Source organism: Sturnira hondurensis, unplaced genomic scaffold, assembly GCF_014824575.4.
Source record: "Sturnira hondurensis isolate 20B ecotype Veracruz unplaced genomic scaffold, ASM1482457v3 Scaffold0002840, whole genome shotgun sequence".
Taxonomy (NCBI): Eukaryota; Metazoa; Chordata; class Mammalia; order Chiroptera; family Phyllostomidae; genus Sturnira; species Sturnira hondurensis.
Genome location: NW_028075471.1, coordinates 24,199,511 through 24,218,126, shown reverse-complemented (window position 1 = coordinate 24,218,126; position 18,616 = coordinate 24,199,511). Strand labels below are relative to the sequence as shown.

The following is an 18,616-nucleotide window of genomic DNA, read 5'->3' as shown; positions in this document are numbered from 1 at the left end:
GAGGACCGTCTGCGGGGTGGAGCACGTCGACTCCTCCGGGCCACTCTGTGCCCCAGTATCAAAACAGCAAACAAGCAGTGGTGACAATCATAAATGGCAGCAGTAGCTTCCGCATGCTCTTCGGTGTCATAGCTCCACCCCTCAGGGTGACCAAACATATGAGGTGCATCCCAGTGTGGAGAGAACCAAGCCTCAGCTCTGAGTATTTTGGCTTTGATCAAGCCAGATATGAGGAAAGGAGCCCTGTGAGAACTGAAGACTGCAGGGAGATCTCCAGGAGAAGGGAGCTGGAGAAAGGGTCTTTAAAATCCTCCAGGTGATGTCACGGGCTCATTCCCCAGCTGCACATGGGTAGGAGGGACCAGATTCAACAAAAAGTGGTTTAGAGAGATAACTATGGCATGGGTCTCTGCCTAGGTCCCAGAGTCCCCCTGGGTGACATCATGCCGGGCAGATGAGAACAGTACTGCAAAGGCTTTGAAAACTAAACCAACACTGGGGTCCCAATCTTCAGAAGGTGGTTCAGGACATGAGGTCTGAAACAAACTGGATTGTTTGCTAACATTAAAAAAACAAACAAAAGCAAACTAAGCAAACAACTACAACAGGAACAGAACCATAGAAATGGAGATCACATGGAAGGTTAGCAACAGGGGAGTGGGAGGAGGAGAAGGGGGAAAAGGTACAGAGAATAAGCAGCATAAATGGTAGGTAGAAAATAGACAGGGGGAGGGCAAGAGTAGTGTGGGAAATGTAGAAGCTAAAGAACTTATGATACATGGACATGAACTAAAGGGGGGAATGTGGGTAGAGGCGTGCAGGGTGGAGGGGAATGAAGGGGAGGAAATTGGACAACTGTAATAGCATAATCAATAAATATATATATATATTTAAAAAGTCATCATTCTCCAGGAGATTTTAAACAAAATCCAGAGTCTCATAAGATAATATTAAAAAATGTTCAGGATACAATTCAAAATTATTTGATAGTCAAAGAAACAGGAAAAACAAACAAATCTCAAAAGGAAAAGGCAATTAACAGATGCTAACTCCAAGATGATTCAGATGTTGGAATTATAGACAAATAATATGAAACAGCTATTATAACCATGTTCCATGGATTAAAAGTGAACACTTTTTTTCCTGCAAAGAAATTGAAGCTACGAGAGCCAAATGAAAATTTTAGAACGGAACAATACAGTAAACAGAGATGAGCATGTCACTAGACGGTCTGGACAGCTCAATGGCACTGACCGGGAGTCAATGGCCTAGGAAATGGATCAACAGAAATCATCCAGTATGAACGACGGAAAAAATAGAAATTGAAAAAAAAATGAACAGAGTCCCAGGAACTTATGTAACGATATCAAAAGGCCTAGCTCTCACTTCACTGGCGCCCTGGAAGGGAGGAGAAAGATACATGGTGCAGAAATGTATTGGAGTAAACAGTCCCTGAAAGCTCCCCAAAGTTGGTGAAGGAAATTAGCTTATTGATTCAAGAAGTTCCACACATCCAAGAGGATAAACTCAAAAAGGAAACCATGCCCTTTAAGTCATAATCAAACTGCTGGAAACCAAAGATAAGATCTTGAAAAATAACAAAGTAGAGGTCACACACAGGGGACCAATTTAAATGACGACAGATCTCATACCAGAAACCATGGAGGCCAGAAGAGAGTGGAACCACCGCTGCAACCAGAGCCCAGTCTGCCCGGGACTCTGTACCCGGCAAACGGACCCTGCGGGGTGAAGGGGGTACAGGCATTCTCGAGTGAAGCAGACTAAGGATTCTCCACCACTAGATCCGTTTTAAAAGACCTTTAGGTTGAAGGAGCACGGTAACAGAAAAACTGGGAACTTCATAAATGAAGGAAGAACAGTAGAAATGGTGAATACTATCAAAGTAACTATAATTTTCTCTTAATATTTTTATCCTTCTTTAAAAGAGGTATGACTGTTGAAAGCAAAAATTATGACAGTCTTGAATGGAGCCTTCGGTGCCCATCAATATAACACACATGGCGGCCACCACACAAAGCAGGGAGGGTCGAAGGGCCTCCACGGCTGCAGCTTCCACAGTCAACGTGAGGTGGTAAAATACAAACTCTCAGCAGACTGGGAAAAGTTAGGTATGCATTTTGTAACCCCACAGGCAACCTTTAAAAAATCATGCAAAGAGATATAGTAAAAAAATGAAATACAAAAGAATAAATCCAATTAAAAGTAACTTTCAAATTTTAAAAATAGGTGGTTCTTAATCTGATACGGAGGTTGGAAACAGAGAACAACCAAAGACGGATCCATCACACACACACACAAAAATTCATTCTAAAGTAGAAATGCTTGCGTTCCCAGCCCTAACAATACTAGAAAGCAGAGAGTGTGTCCTGGTGAATACATCAGAGGCCAGCCCCCCTCCCCGCCCTGCGCCAGAAGACAGGGTTACCTGTGAACCAGCCCCCCTCCTCGCCCTGCGCCAGAAGACAGGGTTACCTGTGAAGTTCTGAGCTTTGAGGTGCAGATCGTAGAGTTTGTGAATGTAGCGTATGTACATCTCTTCCTTGTTCAGTTCAGTCTTATAGAAGTTCTGGAAAAAAGAAAGTACAAGTGTGGATAGCTCCTCAACAGTCAGGCCTGCGAGTATCTTCCTTTTACTCCACTGAAGTTTCATAAAAAAGGAATGATACTTTTTTTTCATACAAACGTCTCTAAAAGCATGAAGTCAGGAGGCCCAGGGACATTTTTTGACTCAACATTGTCTGGGTTCACTCGGACCCAACAATCACTGGATGTGCCGGAAACTTTCACAGGTGTTACTACTGCTGATCAACATTTCTTTCTTGACTTTTTATTCCTCTGTTAGTTTAACTGTCAATAGACAATCAGCCTAGAGTGAAATATGTAAAAGAGTAACCTGCTTATCAAATTTAATTAGTGATTTCGAAGGAGTTTCTTTCAAGTTTCAGACACACGTTTACACTGAGGATGAATAAGAAACAGTGTAAAAACACTTCCGCCCGAAGAACCCTGTGAAGGGGGGAGACGGAAAACCCTTCGCCGACACGGTGTCATCTGGGATTCTCCCGTGTGCTGGAGTTTCAATATTTCTACTCTACATACAAAGCACAAAGGGATTAATAACATATTTTGCTTCAAATTATTATGAGAGAGGCAAGCTTATTGAAATATTGTATTTATTTATAAAAAAAGTATCTGGATCTTACCAAACTTCATTGACACATGTTAATGTCATCAAAACTCAACTTGGACTTAACCTGGGCGTGGGATCTCCGCATTCAGAGGTGTATTATCAGCATCCACCTCTAGTTCTTCACCACATTCAAAAGCACTTCAGCCCTCGCCCAACTCAGTAAACAGAGGAGACAACGGGCGTGACACTGGATTCTAGCGAAAGCATGATCGTGCAACTCCAGTGGGCACTTCCGGGAGTGGAGCCCCGGGTGCGTCACAGCCCTGGGGCTCCCGCCCTCCCCGCTGCTGTTGTTCTGACGTGTGCCACTTGGGATGAAGGAGGAGGAAAATGATGGGGGATCTGAGGACCTGAACAGGTGACAGGCTTTTCCAAGGGGGAAAAGCCACAGATTCTGCAAGTTTTTGAAGCCGATTTGAAGCTAGCGAGGGCTTTGGGAATGGACTAAATGAGCCAATGGGCTCCTTAAGTTGTACTTGAGCTTGAAGCCTGAGCACTCTGGATGCTAGCATGCTGAGTACGTCTGTCCAGGTCCTTTCCTGATACTTCCTCCTTGGTGTCCACTCCTCAACATGAGGATGCTTCTAACCTTGAGACACTAACATGGAGTCGAATATAAAAATGATTTTTTCCAACGTATACTATCACCCTCCCCCTTTTCCTCTTGGGTTCCATAGATCTTGGCGTTCTTTAAACAGCTAAGTAACAAATGCTCTCCACAGCTCTCATTATAACCTGAATCATTTTAATTAGCAAGAACTGCTGTACTTTAACCACAAATCTAACAACCTCCCCCCCCGCCCGGGTTTTTGCGTTACTGAAGGATGGTTTGCTCTAATAGCTTCCTGGTCAGGCGCAGCCCTCTCTGATAACAAAATAAGGGACCCCTTTGTAAGTCACGATTTTGAGAGAGAGAAAGAGAGCGCTCTCATCGGCACATGAGAATATTTCACGTATCTGGAAACACTTGTTACACAAAGAGCACTCCAATAACAACATCCCCCACATGAGCTGTGGCCAAGATTACGCACTTTTACCAATTTGACACTCGGGTTTAACTCTGATGGTGCCGAGCAAGCTGAGGCTCCCCTGAAGTCGAGCTGGAACCCATCTTTCAAGAGCGAGGAAGAGCCTCTGGGAGGAAGCAAGTGGCTGAAGAGAAGGACCATAGAGCACAGCAAGACACTGCCAGATGGGGCAGAACCGAGAAAGATCAGCTTCAGTGTTACATATCTGCTCCTTTAATGAGACATGTCTGTGTGCTAGTGGAAATCAGAACAGCTTTCCAAGTGGTAACATTTTCTAGAAGAGCTATTCTCGGTCACTGCCAGCTAACTGGATAAATTCTTCGTGGGCACGGATTTTATTAAGCATTTGTTCCTTCCTACGGGGAGATGAGAATAAACACATTTAGGGCAGAGTATTAATTCCTTCATCTGAGGAAATGATCTTTGCATTATTCCAGTTGAGGCAATGAACTTGGGGGAATGAACCTGTATTTGCCTCCCTCCAAGCAGAAGGCACTGGGAAAGAAGGTGGAGGCAACAGGAAGAGACTCTTCTAGAAAACAGCACAGGCTTTCCCGTGAGGTTACTCAGGAGACTTTGCCTGGAGCTGGGGCAGAGCAGGAGTAAGGAGACATACGGAGACTGGAAGCTTAAAGCCGGGCTTTCCTCCTCGAACATGCAAGCAGGGAGCTTCGCCTCAGGATATGGACTGTAGGGAAAACCCGAGGTGGCAGGCGGGTAATCCTGGTGAAACCCAAACAGGAGGTTTACAAGTGGGAATGAGCTTAGTCAAGTTCAAGGTTAGAAATGCATGTGAAGAGGGAGGGAAACGGGCTGGCCCAGGGAGCTTGGCCCTGTGACCTGAGGTTACTGCTGAGAGTGATGACAAGTTCTGGGAGAAAGTGCACAGCAAGGTGTGGCCCGAGGGAGGATGTCCGGGTCTCACTATTCTTAGAGACCGACGTCGGAGGTGGAGCTGTAACAATTAAATCTGAGGGGAGGAAGCAGTGGGTGTGGGAAAGAATTCAGGCAATCAGAGCTGAAGACAGTGCAGTGAGAATAAGTCAGGGAAACAGAGGCAGCCAGTCGTAAGGAAGTGAAAGCTCTGAGCCGTGGAGAGGGGCTGTGTGGGGAATAAACAAAACCTGAAGAAACACAACACGACCAAAGCCCATGAGGCAGGCCAGGCGGAATCGGAGTGGGGGCGGAACGGGCTACGCCCAGGCGAGTACCGAACGTCAGTGCAGGAATGAGGTACTGAGACTTCCCTTTACTCTGCAAAACGAGACCAGGAAAGCGCGATGCTCGCAAGTTTAGAGATGGAAACAGCCCCATAGTCCTGCCTTTCAGATCTGATTACGGGAAGTCACCAAAGCACCAACTCGTGTGTTTGAACACTGAAAGGGGGGGCTGCAAGGGTGATCATTGTTGTGCCCCATGGTGAGAACATCACCCAGTTTAATCATTAGTTACGAGACATTTAAACATAAACGTAGTTTCCCCAGGACAGTTCTGGGTTAGCCTGTTAGCCTTACATAATATTTCATTTTACTCTAAAAAATATCTTGTTTGGGTGGTAGAATACATACAATCATCCTACGTATAATCCAAACCTTAACTAGTAGTGGTCTTGGGGGGTTAATGGACAAGGAAGCTAGAGAGTAAAAATTAGTGTGTTTAACAGAAAACTGTCATTTAGTCCCAAAAGAAGAGATCCCTGACAACTATTAAAGAAGGTCGAAAAGAAAAGCACAAAGTTCTCCCTGGGGACACTATGCTCTTTGCTAGAGAGCAGCAGCAGACTCTGGGGGGGACAGGGCCCGGCCACGGGAACACGAGGGCACAGGGGTCCGTCGGGGCTGCTGGGACCCTAGGGGGTTCGGCAGTGCTTGGGGCAGGTCATTTTCTGGGATTTAACTCAACCCAAAGCTCGCTGGGCTTCTTTTAGACATACTTGTAAACTCGTCTAAGAAATGTCCAGGTAGAAACACACTGTGGATGGAAACCAAACAAAACACAGTATTTCTGTAAACAAAACAAAACCCCACGTTAGGCTACGGGCAGGGGTGGGAGGGGCAGTGGACTACCAACCAGAAGGCTGACTGTGCACCCGATCTTCTTGCCGTCCACCTCCCCCATTTTCATGCAGTCCCTGAAAACAAAAAGCAACAGTCAGAACTCAGAACTCCCTCCCTAGGGGTGAGCACAGAGGATACTTTTAGGGAAACAGAGGCAAGTGGCTGCTCAGATAAAGGCTGAGCAGCTGGAGGAAGCTCCCAGGCTTTAGGATCTCAGGTGGGGCAGGGGCTGACCCCCTGAGCACCCACTTCTGCAGAGAAGTTCACCTCCAGGGGGAGGCACCCCCTCCACAAGGCCAGGGCTTGGGAGGAGAATGAAGGGGTGATGTCGCACCTGCCAGTGTGGGTGAGAAGGGGCAGGTAAGCCCAGCCACCAGCAGTGGGAGTGGGGGCCTGGTTCTCAGAGTGAGACAAAAACACCACGCATCAAAGTGGACCAAACTGTTGTTAACCGTTTAGATCATTTAAACATTTTAAAAATGACAGTTGTAAAAAGTACCACATTGGTACAATTCTCTGTTCCACTGTCTTCACCCTAAAATTCACGGATCTACTTAACTGGCCTGCCCAGGTGAGCCCAGACAAAAAAACAAACAAAAATCCCTTTGATAATGGGATCTGAGAACCCTCTCCATTCACCGAGACTTCTGAAAGAACTGCTGACCAACACGAAATCGAAAGAAAGGGGGAAAACACACATAAACACTCTGCACTGGCGAGTTCCAAGCCCAGGATCTCCGTGCATCAGGCTCCCTGGCCCGACAGCCCACTGCGTGTGGAGGAGCCCATGTGCCTGACGGCCACCGCACCCAGACTGCCTCCCCGGAGTGCGCCACACCTGAAACCCACAATACGCGGCTTACCTGTAATCCAGCAACCTCTCCATCAGCCGCGTCACAGTGGCGATCAACGAAACCCCACTTTCCCTCCATGTTTCCCGCTCGATTTTCTTCAGCAGACTGGAAAAGAGAGAACCCAGGGCATCTTTAACATGTATTTTTATCAGTCACCATGACAACCATTTTACTTTCCTCAGTACCTTAAATGCCTTAGCAACCACCGCAACATCTTACAAGGAGCACAATTTGCAAACAGCGTCTTACCTAGGGTAGGGACCAAAGAGTGGAATTCTAATCCCGGAAGCATTGACAAAGCAAACGGATTTTCAGATTATCCAAGTCATCGACAGGAACACATGCACATGATCACATTTTCAAAACAGACGAGCACCTCACAGCCCACAGACCTTTCTGTCCTGGCTCCTCTCCAGTGGGAGCAGGCTTGCGCCTTACCCCATCAGGTCATGTCGTGGCAATGGAGCCTGGCAGCACCTGTGCGTTTGCCTCTGAGCACGACCTGGCAGTGTTCGGGGAAAACGTTTTCCTACCTCTCGGTGGAATGCATCCTCGTCCCACTGCGGTGCCACAGGAAGGTCCTCGCACAGACGGCGTGATGCTTGGAGTCTTCTCTCTCACTGAACATTTGCCCACTCAATACAGACTGTACTATCTGCGCGCTCGCTCCCCAGTTTCATTCACTGCGTCACCAGCCACAGAGGGTCTGGGTGTTGTGTGCGGCGCTTGCCGCAGACTGACGCCAGGCCCCCAACCACACGTGCCTCCTGCCTGCCCCTGATCTCAGCCCCTCGGCACAGAGGCACCATGCGAACACAAAGTAACGGCAGTCACGACAGTTAGCGTCTGCTTCCCTCTCTGTCTGTTTCCGGGCAAATTAACCGTATGGTGGGCAAATCCTGTGTGACTGAATGTGCCCCGGGGAGAGGGGTCAGAAACCGGCACAGCCACATGAAGACACTTCCCTGTCCCTCCGAACCGAGTGATCGTCCTTCTGTCTAAAATCTTGTGCCTCCCTCATCTCGGTCTCAGAAATAGCCTAGGAAACAGTTCTCCCAAGTGCAGCCTCAGCCTGTTGTTCGACACTGTGCTCAATGGGAAAAGACAGAGTACAGGGAAAGAGCTACTCTGTCTTCCTGGGTTATTCTGCGCTGGGTCCTAGCTGGGGGTGGAGGCGGGGGCGGGGAGAACACATGAAAAGATGCAGCTTTCACTGACGGATCCAGCCAGGGGAAGGTCCCCTGGTTTGATTTCAATGTGTCTTCTTTAAAAACAAACATACAAACAAAAACCCCTCGGAACAGCATCTCTTTCAAGCTTCAGTGCCAACTTGGTACTGAACCAAGAAATGAAATGAAAATGCGCCTGCCAAACCAGTGCAGGGTGCTACAGAAACTCCCCAAGTGGCAGCCCACACCTGCTGTACTTTAGAGGCTGAAAAACAAAGAACTCGAGTTAAGCGATCATTCTAAAAATACATGGAGACTTTTCAGGGGTGTGAGTGTGGTTCCTTTGCACAGCCTCCTGATGCCGGAAGAAGTCAGAGCTTCTTGCAAGAAGAGGCAGAGCTCTGCAGGGCCTGCTTCCCTGACGAACCCAGCACCCATGGGTGGGGCCCAACTCATGGGCTTTCACAGGTGGTTCGTGTCAAAGCTCACCCTCCATTTGTACCTGATACAAACCTCAGGCTACCAGCAAGAGGAGTGAGGTCTCTCTAGGTAAGCTGGGGCAGGTCGGGTATTTTCATTGGGTCCATAATCAAGCCCACGTGCCCCTGTGAGCACACAGGAGACTGGTCTAACGACTGCAAGACGCTAGCTACTTCCTGTGAAGAGACAGTCAGTGGGGAATCGGCAGCACTGGGCTGCAGAGTAACGCAGTGCTCAGCAGGCCTCCTTCACTCTATGAAGGAATCTTGTGGGGGGGGGGGGTTTGACCCTCAATTAACCTCCCTCTGTGTCCAGCTGGGTTGTGCCAGGACTGTTACTTGTGCACAAAGCACCTGCGTCTGCACAATCAATCTGCAGAAAAGCGTCAGATGCCTGAAGGGTGTATCATGGAGCTAATCCTCTGTCTCCCAATTATAATCTGCTGTGATTACCAAGTAAATCTCTAAAGTGATCTGGAGTCTCACTGAACTGCTCAGAGCAGCACATGGGCAAAAATCGAGATGGAGGTTACCTCTCCTGGAAGCTCCCTCAGGACCCCCAAGGCTGGGGGTCCCCTGCCATGTGCTCTGCCAGCACAGTCCCATCAGCGTCCTCAGCCCCTGGGGTCCTGGCATGGGTTGGGCTCAGTCAAGCCCAATGAGCGCATCAGGACCACCAGGGGAATCCGGGTTCACGCCTGACCCTCTGTTCTGAGAGCTCACACTGGCATCTGCGATCCGCAACGTCAGCCCTGACCCTCGCTTCAAATATACGCAGTATGGGTAGATTGAGATGGTGTCAGGGTTGCAGCAAGACACTCGAGTTCCTGGGAAGGCACCATAGGAATGGAAGGTCTTGTTTTAAGGCAACTGTGGGGTTTCAGGAAGCAGGGAGTTGCTATCGGTTCCTGAACAAGCTTGCAGAAGTCTTAGACACGAGTTCCAGAGAGCACGTGGGACTCCGTACTGTGACGACGTAACCGTGACTCACACGGTCACGGTTGAAACTGTACTCATTCACTGGGGTTCCCACGGCCAAACAACCACATGTTCCTGCCCCCCAAAATTCAGGTGGATTTTCATGTTCTTTTCTGGGCCCAGGTAGTGACGATGATGTACTGACCACTTTAGATGTTATTTATCCCACTATGCTGATCATCTAAGCACGAAAGAAAAATGTCTATTGTAACACATTTCTAGTAATGTGCTAAAAAAATCAACACAGAATAAAAATCCCCATTGAATAAATCAGGCCCTTTAAATAGTCCTAATTACAGATGCTTAATATTTTAAACATTGCTTTGATTTTAATGCCAAGGCCTATCTGCTATTTCCAAGTCATATTTACAGACAAGCAATCCAAGTTGCTCACTACCAGGCCTTTATTAGAGAGTTACGAAGCACCACAAACCATGTATTTCTTAAGCCTGTGAATTTATTATGAAAATTAATCACAAATCTCAAGAGACTCATTTCACTGAGTGCTTTCTCATTTAGTTCTTTGTTCAAACAAAGGCCTCGTAACTGGCACGAGAGCTGCTTTCAAGAGCAATTTATTACAGCGGATGAGGTTTTAATCAGCATTCTTGCTCAACTCCAGCTGCTGTGCGAGACACATGCTCTGCACACGAGAACGAGGGCAGGCTTGCTGAATACTTATTTCAAGCGCCAGCACAGCGCAGCATCAGAAGACAGTGGGGCTGTTCGGGATTCAGTGCAAAGGGTGCATTGTGGTCCCTCCTCCTCCTGCCACCCCAAGAAATTTGGACGCCCTTTCTTGGCTTGTCTTTTCAATAGAATCTTCTTAAAAACCTCAAGAATGATTTTGAATCAGGCAAGTTGAAGTCTACCAGTCGCTAGCAATACTTCTCAAACCTAAGTGTATTCTTACACCCAGGGCNTCCAGCTGCTGTGCGAGACACATGCTCTGCACACGAGAACGAGGGCAGGCTTGCTGAATACTTATTTCAAGTGCCAGCACAGCGCAGCATCAGAAGACAGTGGGGCTGTTCGGGATTCAGTGCAAAGGGTGCATTTTGGTCCCTCCTCCTCCTACCGCTCCAAGAAATTTGGACGCCCTTTCTTGGCTTGTCTTTTCAATAGAATTTTCTTAAAAACCTCAAGAATGATTTTGAATCAGGCAAGTTGAAGTCTACCAGTCGCTAGCAATACTTCTCAAACCTAAGTGTATTCTTACACCCAGGGCTCTCACTTGTGAGTGTGAAGCAAGTGACAGAATTTCGCACCTGCCTGTCAGGGCTAAGGCACTCCTGCTTAATTCGGGTGGGACCTGGGTGTAAGAAGCACTTGATAAGTGTGCAGGTTTGAAAATGACGAAGGTGCACAGAAAGCTGCAGAGAAAGCAAGTGCTGGCCTGAGCATCCTGAACATGCTTCCATGTCCCTGCGGCCACGTCCCACGGCGGACAGACACCTGGAATAGCACGCCTCCTGGGACGGGACCCTTTCTGCTGATGAGGACGATCTTGGTCCCTGGTACCCTCCCCATCCCTTCTCCATCCTCCACACCCACTCCCAATGCGAATTTACTAAGAATGATTTGCTTCTGTGAGTCTCTAACGGGAAACTGTCAGGGAGCAATGAACGCCACTGGGGCCATTGGCACAGCAGGATGACACCAAGGGTTGGAGAGCGATGGAGACTGGGTTCGCCTTCCCCACAGTGGGGCAGCCAGGCCACGTGGGCCGTGGACAGCACCTCGCACCAACACAAAAATCATGTGCTTTTGGTCTTCCCCCACTCTCAACCCGATTGCAAATCGTTCTCCTCCGAACACGTTTTGCAAGTTCCTGGAGAGGAAGAGAGCGAGGGCTGCCCTGGACCACATGACCTGTCCAGTCAGAGGTTAAAATAAGACGTGTCTAACCAACAGTAGAAGACGACCCACATGCTGGAGTCAGGCCAGACTCCCTGATCTCACCCTCTGCACAGACAAGGTGCACCCGTAAGACCCAAGCTGCCACCACGGCACTCAGCTGCGCAACGCCAACCCCCCACGGGAACCCACGGCGGAGAGACATTACTCACATACTGTTGAAGAGCTCGCGGTAGGTCTCGTCACCTTTGCCTTCAGACATCAGGCTGTCCAGTTTGTCAATGAGCCTGGTTTCCACCTGAAACACACCGAGAATGACCCTCCGCTCCCCTCCACAGGTAGCATTTCCCGGCAGATGGAGACAGAGGGACAGCGGCAGGAGGAGATGGCACAGATGGCTGCATGTGGAAGTGACACGCGCCCCTGTGGTTAACAGTAGTCTCCCCACCCCATCCGGTGCCTCGGCACCCTCGGGCTAACTCAGACAGAGCAGGCTGGCTTCCAGCAGCTCCCGGCAGCGGCCAAAGCATCTACTGGTTGAATGCAACCCAAACACCTGTGGCCCAGCTCCAACGTTTCAACCCTTTCAGGAGCTACAAAAACTGGCAAATCCTGTTTCTTTTCTCAAAGATCAATATATATACATATATACATATTTACGAACATTAGTTAACTAACAGATCCACAAACATTAACTTAAATCTTTGATGTGTTTTCTATTTTTTTTTTTTGTCCAAACAGGTGGAGGCTGCACAGAGCCCGACCAGCAAGTGAGAGGCGCCCATCCACGCGCAGGCACCCTGAGACACTGCACATCAGCAACAAGCGGGGANAAATCCTGTTTCTTTTCTTAAAGATCAATATATATACATATATACATATATACGAACATTAGTTAACTAACAGATCCACGAACATTAACTTAAATCTTTGATGTGTTTTCTATTTTTTTTTTTTGTCCAAACAGGTGGAGGCTGCACAGAGCCCGACCAGCAAGTGAGAGGCGCCCATCCACGCGCAGGCACCCTGAGACACTGCACATCAGCAACAAGCGGGGAGAGGGAGGGAGGACACGGCTCCTGAGCATGGTGGGCAGATGGCCCTGTTTCCCAGAAGGGCAGTCCTTCAGGCTCGATGTCACCCAGAGGGCAGAACTGGCACCCGAGCCAGCGGGAGGGACAGAAAACGAGAGACCTCTCCAGCCAGACACATCAACACACAGGGCCTGCGGAAGGGTCTGACTCTGTCCCAGGGCTCAGCCCAGATGTTCCTTGGAATCAAATGTCAACAAGGGGGTGAAGACCAAAGGCAGTCAGAGTGGGTCCCCCCCGCCCCACCAGTACAGCACTTCCATGGCCTTTCGGTCAGCTACTCGCTTCCTGGAAGGAAAGACAGACACAAACATGGGTGAAATGCCAGGCTTTCAGCCACGGGACAGGTCTGTGCAGGCTCCCGGCTTGCTGGTCAAGTGGGCGATGTGTTTTCTAAGATTTGAGCAAGGTGTCTTCACTGGGAGGAGACGAAGCATGTGGGTGAGTGCATGTGGGTGAGTGCACACAGGTGAGTGCATGCAGGTGAGTGCACACAGGTGAGTGCATGCAGGTGAGTGCAGTGCCTGTGAGCACAGAAAGGAGTCCTCGTATCTGCGACCTGGGTGACATGGCAGGGCAGAAGCAGCTGATTTCTGACACAGTCTGGCTTTGGAATAAGAATATGCATCTTTTCCAAAACTGGACCAGAGCTATGAGAACCTATACCCACAAAAAATGATAGGTTCCTCTCCTTACAATTTCCTCTGCAAGAATTTCCACCACTTTCCTCTTTAAATTAATTCTCAGCGCATCAGGCAAAGAGGCATCACATGTGCCGCGCAGCAAAGGCTCACAGCTGCCCCCAAGTACCATGCGCAGACCACAGCGAGCTCGATGGTTTTAAGGCTCGTTAACCTTCTGATTCCCCTGGTGTTGTGTCCAACTGGGAGCAAAGAAAGTCTCTGCCTGTTCTTAAACACGGACATGGGAAATCACACAATTTTTTAGCTGAAATGGAATGAAATGGCTTTTCAGGGCTTCCCGGAGGCTCAGGGCAACATAGGACCAGGGAGGTGTCCGAGGTCACGGGCCGGGAAGGGGCCGGCTGGGCTGGAACCTAGCTTGCTGATGGCTAGTCCAGGTTCACACCCCGCCCCCCAGAGTGGAATCTGGTAGCCCGGCGATGCTCAGCAAGAACGGCAAGTCCCCGAGCCCTCCGAGGGGCAACCCCTACCTGTTTGAAGCTGCCGCTGCGCCTCTGCTCCCAGTCCATCATGTCGTGGAAGATGGGGATCATGACGTTGCGCAGGTCTGGCTGCGGGATCAAGGTCACCTCCAGGAAGGGGCCGATCAGGGCGGGGATGAAGTGCAGCTTGTGTTCTCCTAAATTGAATAAGACGGTCACATTTCAGGCTCGTGTGTCTTAATAGGAGTTCAGAAAATTAATGTCATATTTGTTTAAAACTACTTTAAAAGTACTGTTGTCTTCATCATAATTGTCTCCCCAAGTGAGGATACATTTTTCAAAGCAGATATGTAAACAGTAAGTTTCAATGTGCTGGCTGATATTTCTCCATTTTCATTAAAACTAGAGAATTTGTTTTTTCATAGTTACAAAAAACCCTAAGAAACAATTAAAACGTATGTGAATCACCAGGGATCGGTTGTGTATTTGCCTGGACATTCGCCCATTGGAATCTTCACGCTGCCAATTCACAAATGAGGCTAAAGGACAATGCAGGTAACGGTCCTGGATACAATGAACTGGAGAGGTGAGGCACATCCCGTCGCTGTATGTCAGGCACGCCTTCCACACAGGGGCGTCACACTCATTTTCACCAGGCACCACGTCAGCCTCATGGCTGCCTTCAAAGGGCCGAATGTAACTCTACGGCTGTGTAAATGTAGCTGCTCCTTAACAGTGAAGTGAGAGTTCGGTGCTGCCGCTGGGTGGAAACAAGGTGTCGGGCCGGATAAAACAAGGTGGAGGGCCGGGTTCGGCCTGTGGGCCTTGTGTGTGCCACCTGTGCTTTAGAACAATATGTGACAGCCCAGATGACACTCCTGGGGGCTGACCCCAGAGTAGTCGTCTCCCAGTGGGGAGACTGCAGGAACTTATACACACAAAAAAGGTGGTTGCCACCTGTATGTGTATTTTTTACATAATAAACACAGCCTAAGTAAAAATCTAAAGGGTGGTCCCAAAGAAAAGAATGTATCGTAACAAATGTCTGAAAAGACTACACTGTAACAGCAGTGAACCCAAAGTGGTGTGTTAGCAAGCGCTCAGAGGTACAGGACTACTAAGCGAGAGGGAGGGGGTGGAGGGTGGGGTGGACACGGACAGTTCCATCTGGCAGGTGAGTGTTGAGTTTGGTCCATCACCCTCATCACCTGTGTTACATCTCACGGTTTCTATTTATATTGTAAGAAACCTGTGCACTGTGGAAAACGCACAGTTTCTCAAGAGCAAACCCTCAGCCTCCATTTACAACTGCACAGGATGGAGTGGGGAGCGGGCGGAAGTCAGCTGTGCTCACAAGACAGGACGGTCCACCCTTCTGTGTCCCGCCTTCGAGCTTTGGTAATGAGGGTCGAATACACACCAAAACCATACTGTGTGGAGTTTCCTGCCCACTTTGGAATGCCGTACCTTCTCACTGATTTGTTTTGCTCTGTTTGAACTAGAAGGCATTCAGGCGGCCATGGAGCTTGGACATACATGTAAATCCAGGTGCAAACAGAGTTTAATTTTCCATTGACTTGGGGGTGTGTTAGAGGAAAGAGAACATGAAGGGAAGCGTGTGAAAAGAGGGAGAGGTGTCGGATGCGATCAGATGGCAGGCCCACGTGGGTGTCGGGGAAGCCACTGCTTTTGCGACCAGCCTGCCCTCTCAGAAGGGGCCGCACCCTCGTCCCCAATGCTGTGAGCATGTCAGCAGAACACCACCAGCAGCCCTGCCCCTCCGAAAGCCCCCTGACCATAGTCACCAAGGTCACACAGTCCCCTCCTCTCCCTCGGAGGAGTCATCAAAGGCAACTTCACTGTCTCTCCCCATCTGTGAGTGGCGCGTCCCCACTTTAAGGTGGAGGCAGGACACTGGGTAGCGACTGCTCTCGCTTCCCACCCTGAGCTTTGACCCAGGACTGCGTAGCTGGCCTCACCACAAGAACACTTTCTTACTCATCGGAAGAAGCTTCCTTAGTAACAGCACCCGTTTTTATTTTCCTCCAAAACCAGGAGCACTCGCAGGACCGACAGACAATGGCAGAATCTACACCCGTGCACGTTCCTCCACCCACACCCCCATCACCCGGTGCACGTTTTGAGCAGGTGACTAGCACCTGTATTTGCCGCTCTTTTCCTCAGTTATTTTTGTCGGGGCAGAGAGCAGAGAGCCTGAGCTCAGTGACTTGCTGTCAGCTGCAAAAGCCAGATGTGCTCAGTGGTTGTCCAAGGGGTCCTGGGAGGCACAGGGAGGGAAGGGAAAGAGGGGTGGGGCAGGGGGGCGGGGCAGGGGGCGGGTCCTGTACAGACAGAGGCCAGCAGGTCCTGCAATGAGCCAGCCTGACTCCTGCTCCCTGGCCCAGCTCCAGGAGACGGCTGCAGGGGCTCAAGGTCTCCCACCAATGTCCTGGCACTGCCACCACTGGGGAGAACCACAGATGGAGGACAGAGGCCACCTCAGCAGGGACTAGTAACTAGGACGGCCTCCCAGGACACTGTGGAGGGGGGTGGGAGAGGCAAAGAATTCAGACTAACGTGGGACTCCTGCCAGCCAATGGTCCCGCCACACCTGCGTCAGTGGGATGACACTTAGGGCCACCACTGTGCCCTCCACTTGTGACCTTTCTGGAGCCTGCCAGCCTCTGGCTTCTCTAATGAACGTCATTGCCACAGGCTTCTTTTAGTTCCCACCAGTCTCTTAAGAGTACTTTTCAATCTTTAAGAAAAAAGATCTCTTCCATCTCTAGACAGTTTATGGCCTGATTTTCTTTTCAAAACATTTTTTTACTATGAAAAATCTCAATGTATACAAAATTGCAAAGAACATACAACAAACCCTCACCTGCCCATTATCTAGCTTCGATAGTTACCAACATTTTTGACCGATCTTGCTCACCTATCAGGGCACCTCTTTCCCCCTTAGGGCGTCTTGAGTCTCAGCCATTCTAGCTGTTACTTGGACATATGTTGGTTAGCACCCCTAACAGGTGGGATGTTTTATAAGTATGGAATCACAATGCCTTTATCGCTCTTAACGAAGGCCAATGGTAATTTCTTGAATCAATCCAAAAACATGGCATCTACAGTTGGTTTCTTCCAGTCACACCCCAGAGTCCTCAGGCCGCATCTTGCGGCAGCCTTCCCCACTGGCAGGAGAGGAGCCCTGCCTACCTGTGAGTCACTGCGCAGGAACGCCTCACTTCTGGCCCCGCCAAGAACACACAGGGGGACGTGGCACCCGCACCAGCCCGCCCCAGCTCTCCACCCCAGAAAACAGGGCTCCGACCCCATCAGCAAAGCAAAACCTTGAGCAGAGCATGCACGTCGAGAGCAAAAGCGACTTCATTGAAGAGACGTCCTCCGAGAGCGAGGGCGCAGGCTGAGGACACCTCCCCGTCTCTAACCACCAGCCATGTGGACTCGTTCGGAAGAATTTAGGGTGCCCACGGCTGGGGCAGCTGGGTTTTATACATGTGCACACGGAGCAGCTGCTGGGAAAAGTACTGATGTTCCTACAGCAGTTACAAGAGGCTGTGTTTGCAAATGTGGAAGAAAGAACCCATTTATATTTAGTAAGAATGTTAGTTCAACTAAAAATAGGGAGAAGAAAATGGAACCTGGCAGAAGGCTGGAAGCCAAACACAGGACAGAGTGGTGAGGATGAAACTGTCTCTCTGCAGACGGTCCTTGCGAGTGTCTGTAGAAACATGTAACAGTTCGGGCGGCAAACGCACACCTTCTCCCCTCTCCCGGGAGAACGTTTTTAGTCCTTCGACTTAAAGAATGAAAAGACCGAGGAGTAACATTGAAGAAAAGGTGCTCATGTGTCTCTACTAAGTCTTCACGCTCGAGAACTAAATGATATGACCAAAACCACCATGAGACGCCACCTCACACCCACGGGAGTGGCTGCTACCAAAACATAAAATAACAAGTGTTGGCAAGGATGTGGAAGGAGGTGCTGGGGCCCTTGTGCACGCTGGTGGGGAGGGAGACAAGGAGGGGCGGCCATTGTGGGAACAGCGAGGCCCACCTCCAGCCTTGGACACGGAGCTGCGGCTGCTGCGGGCAAAGTCAAACAACCTGTTTAAAAGCAGACTGACCACTGAATTATAAGTACCCTGATTTCCCAGTCCTCAGGGGACACCGAACAAAGCCAGTTTACTCCTAGCATGTGGAGAATCCCCAAACTTCTGCCGTAGACACCCATGGCTGAAATCGGGGGACGGTGGTGCCATTCGCGATGCTGGGCAGCTCCTGTCTGCATTTACTGTCTTAAACTTAGCGATTTCGGTTTCTACTAACCACTACTGAGGATCTTGATTTATGAACTCATGAAAGTTTATTTGCTTTACTAAAACACATGAATTTGTCTATATCAAGCTTTTCCCCCTTATAAATTGAAGGAAATTTCTAAAATATAAGGTTTAGTAACTAAGTTCTTAATAGGCATGGACCATTTTTTTCTCATCCCCCCCAAATCACTTGCATGTAGCCAGCACTTTATGAACTGCAGTGAATTGAATTTATTAGCCTGTTCCATTAAAAAAATAAAATCTATAATTATCTAAAATATTTTCCTTTCGTATTCAAAATACTATGATATATTCATAGGTAAACTGAATTATAACTAATGCATAACTAATGCATATTCATTGATATGCCCAAGTAACAAGTTCACTTAAGGTCTGTAAGGGATGAGCAAGTCCTACCTGAATGCTTAC

At 49.0% G+C, this 18,616-nt stretch overlaps 1 protein-coding gene and 1 long non-coding RNA gene across 2 annotated transcripts in view; both read right to left on the bottom strand.

The window, feature by feature from the left end:
• Positions 1-18,616, bottom strand: part of DOCK4 (dedicator of cytokinesis 4) — a 314,794-nt gene that overhangs the window by 35,465 nt on the left and 260,713 nt on the right. The window contains exons 31-35 of the mRNA XM_037041295.1: positions 13,899-14,047; positions 11,846-11,931; positions 7,160-7,255; positions 6,310-6,370; positions 2,494-2,587 (exon numbers count right to left, since the gene is read on the bottom strand). Coding sequence (XP_036897190.1) covers positions 2,494-2,587; positions 6,310-6,370; positions 7,160-7,255; positions 11,846-11,931; positions 13,899-14,047 — 486 coding nt within the window. The remainder of the gene's footprint in view (positions 1-2,493; positions 2,588-6,309; positions 6,371-7,159; positions 7,256-11,845; positions 11,932-13,898; positions 14,048-18,616) is intronic.
• On the bottom strand, positions 10,214-11,821 carry LOC118983514 (uncharacterized). Its single transcript, XR_005065732.1, has 2 exons — positions 10,980-11,821; positions 10,214-10,673 (listed from the first exon to the last, which is right to left on the bottom strand). It is a non-coding gene; the product is annotated as an uncharacterized LOC118983514 (long non-coding RNA).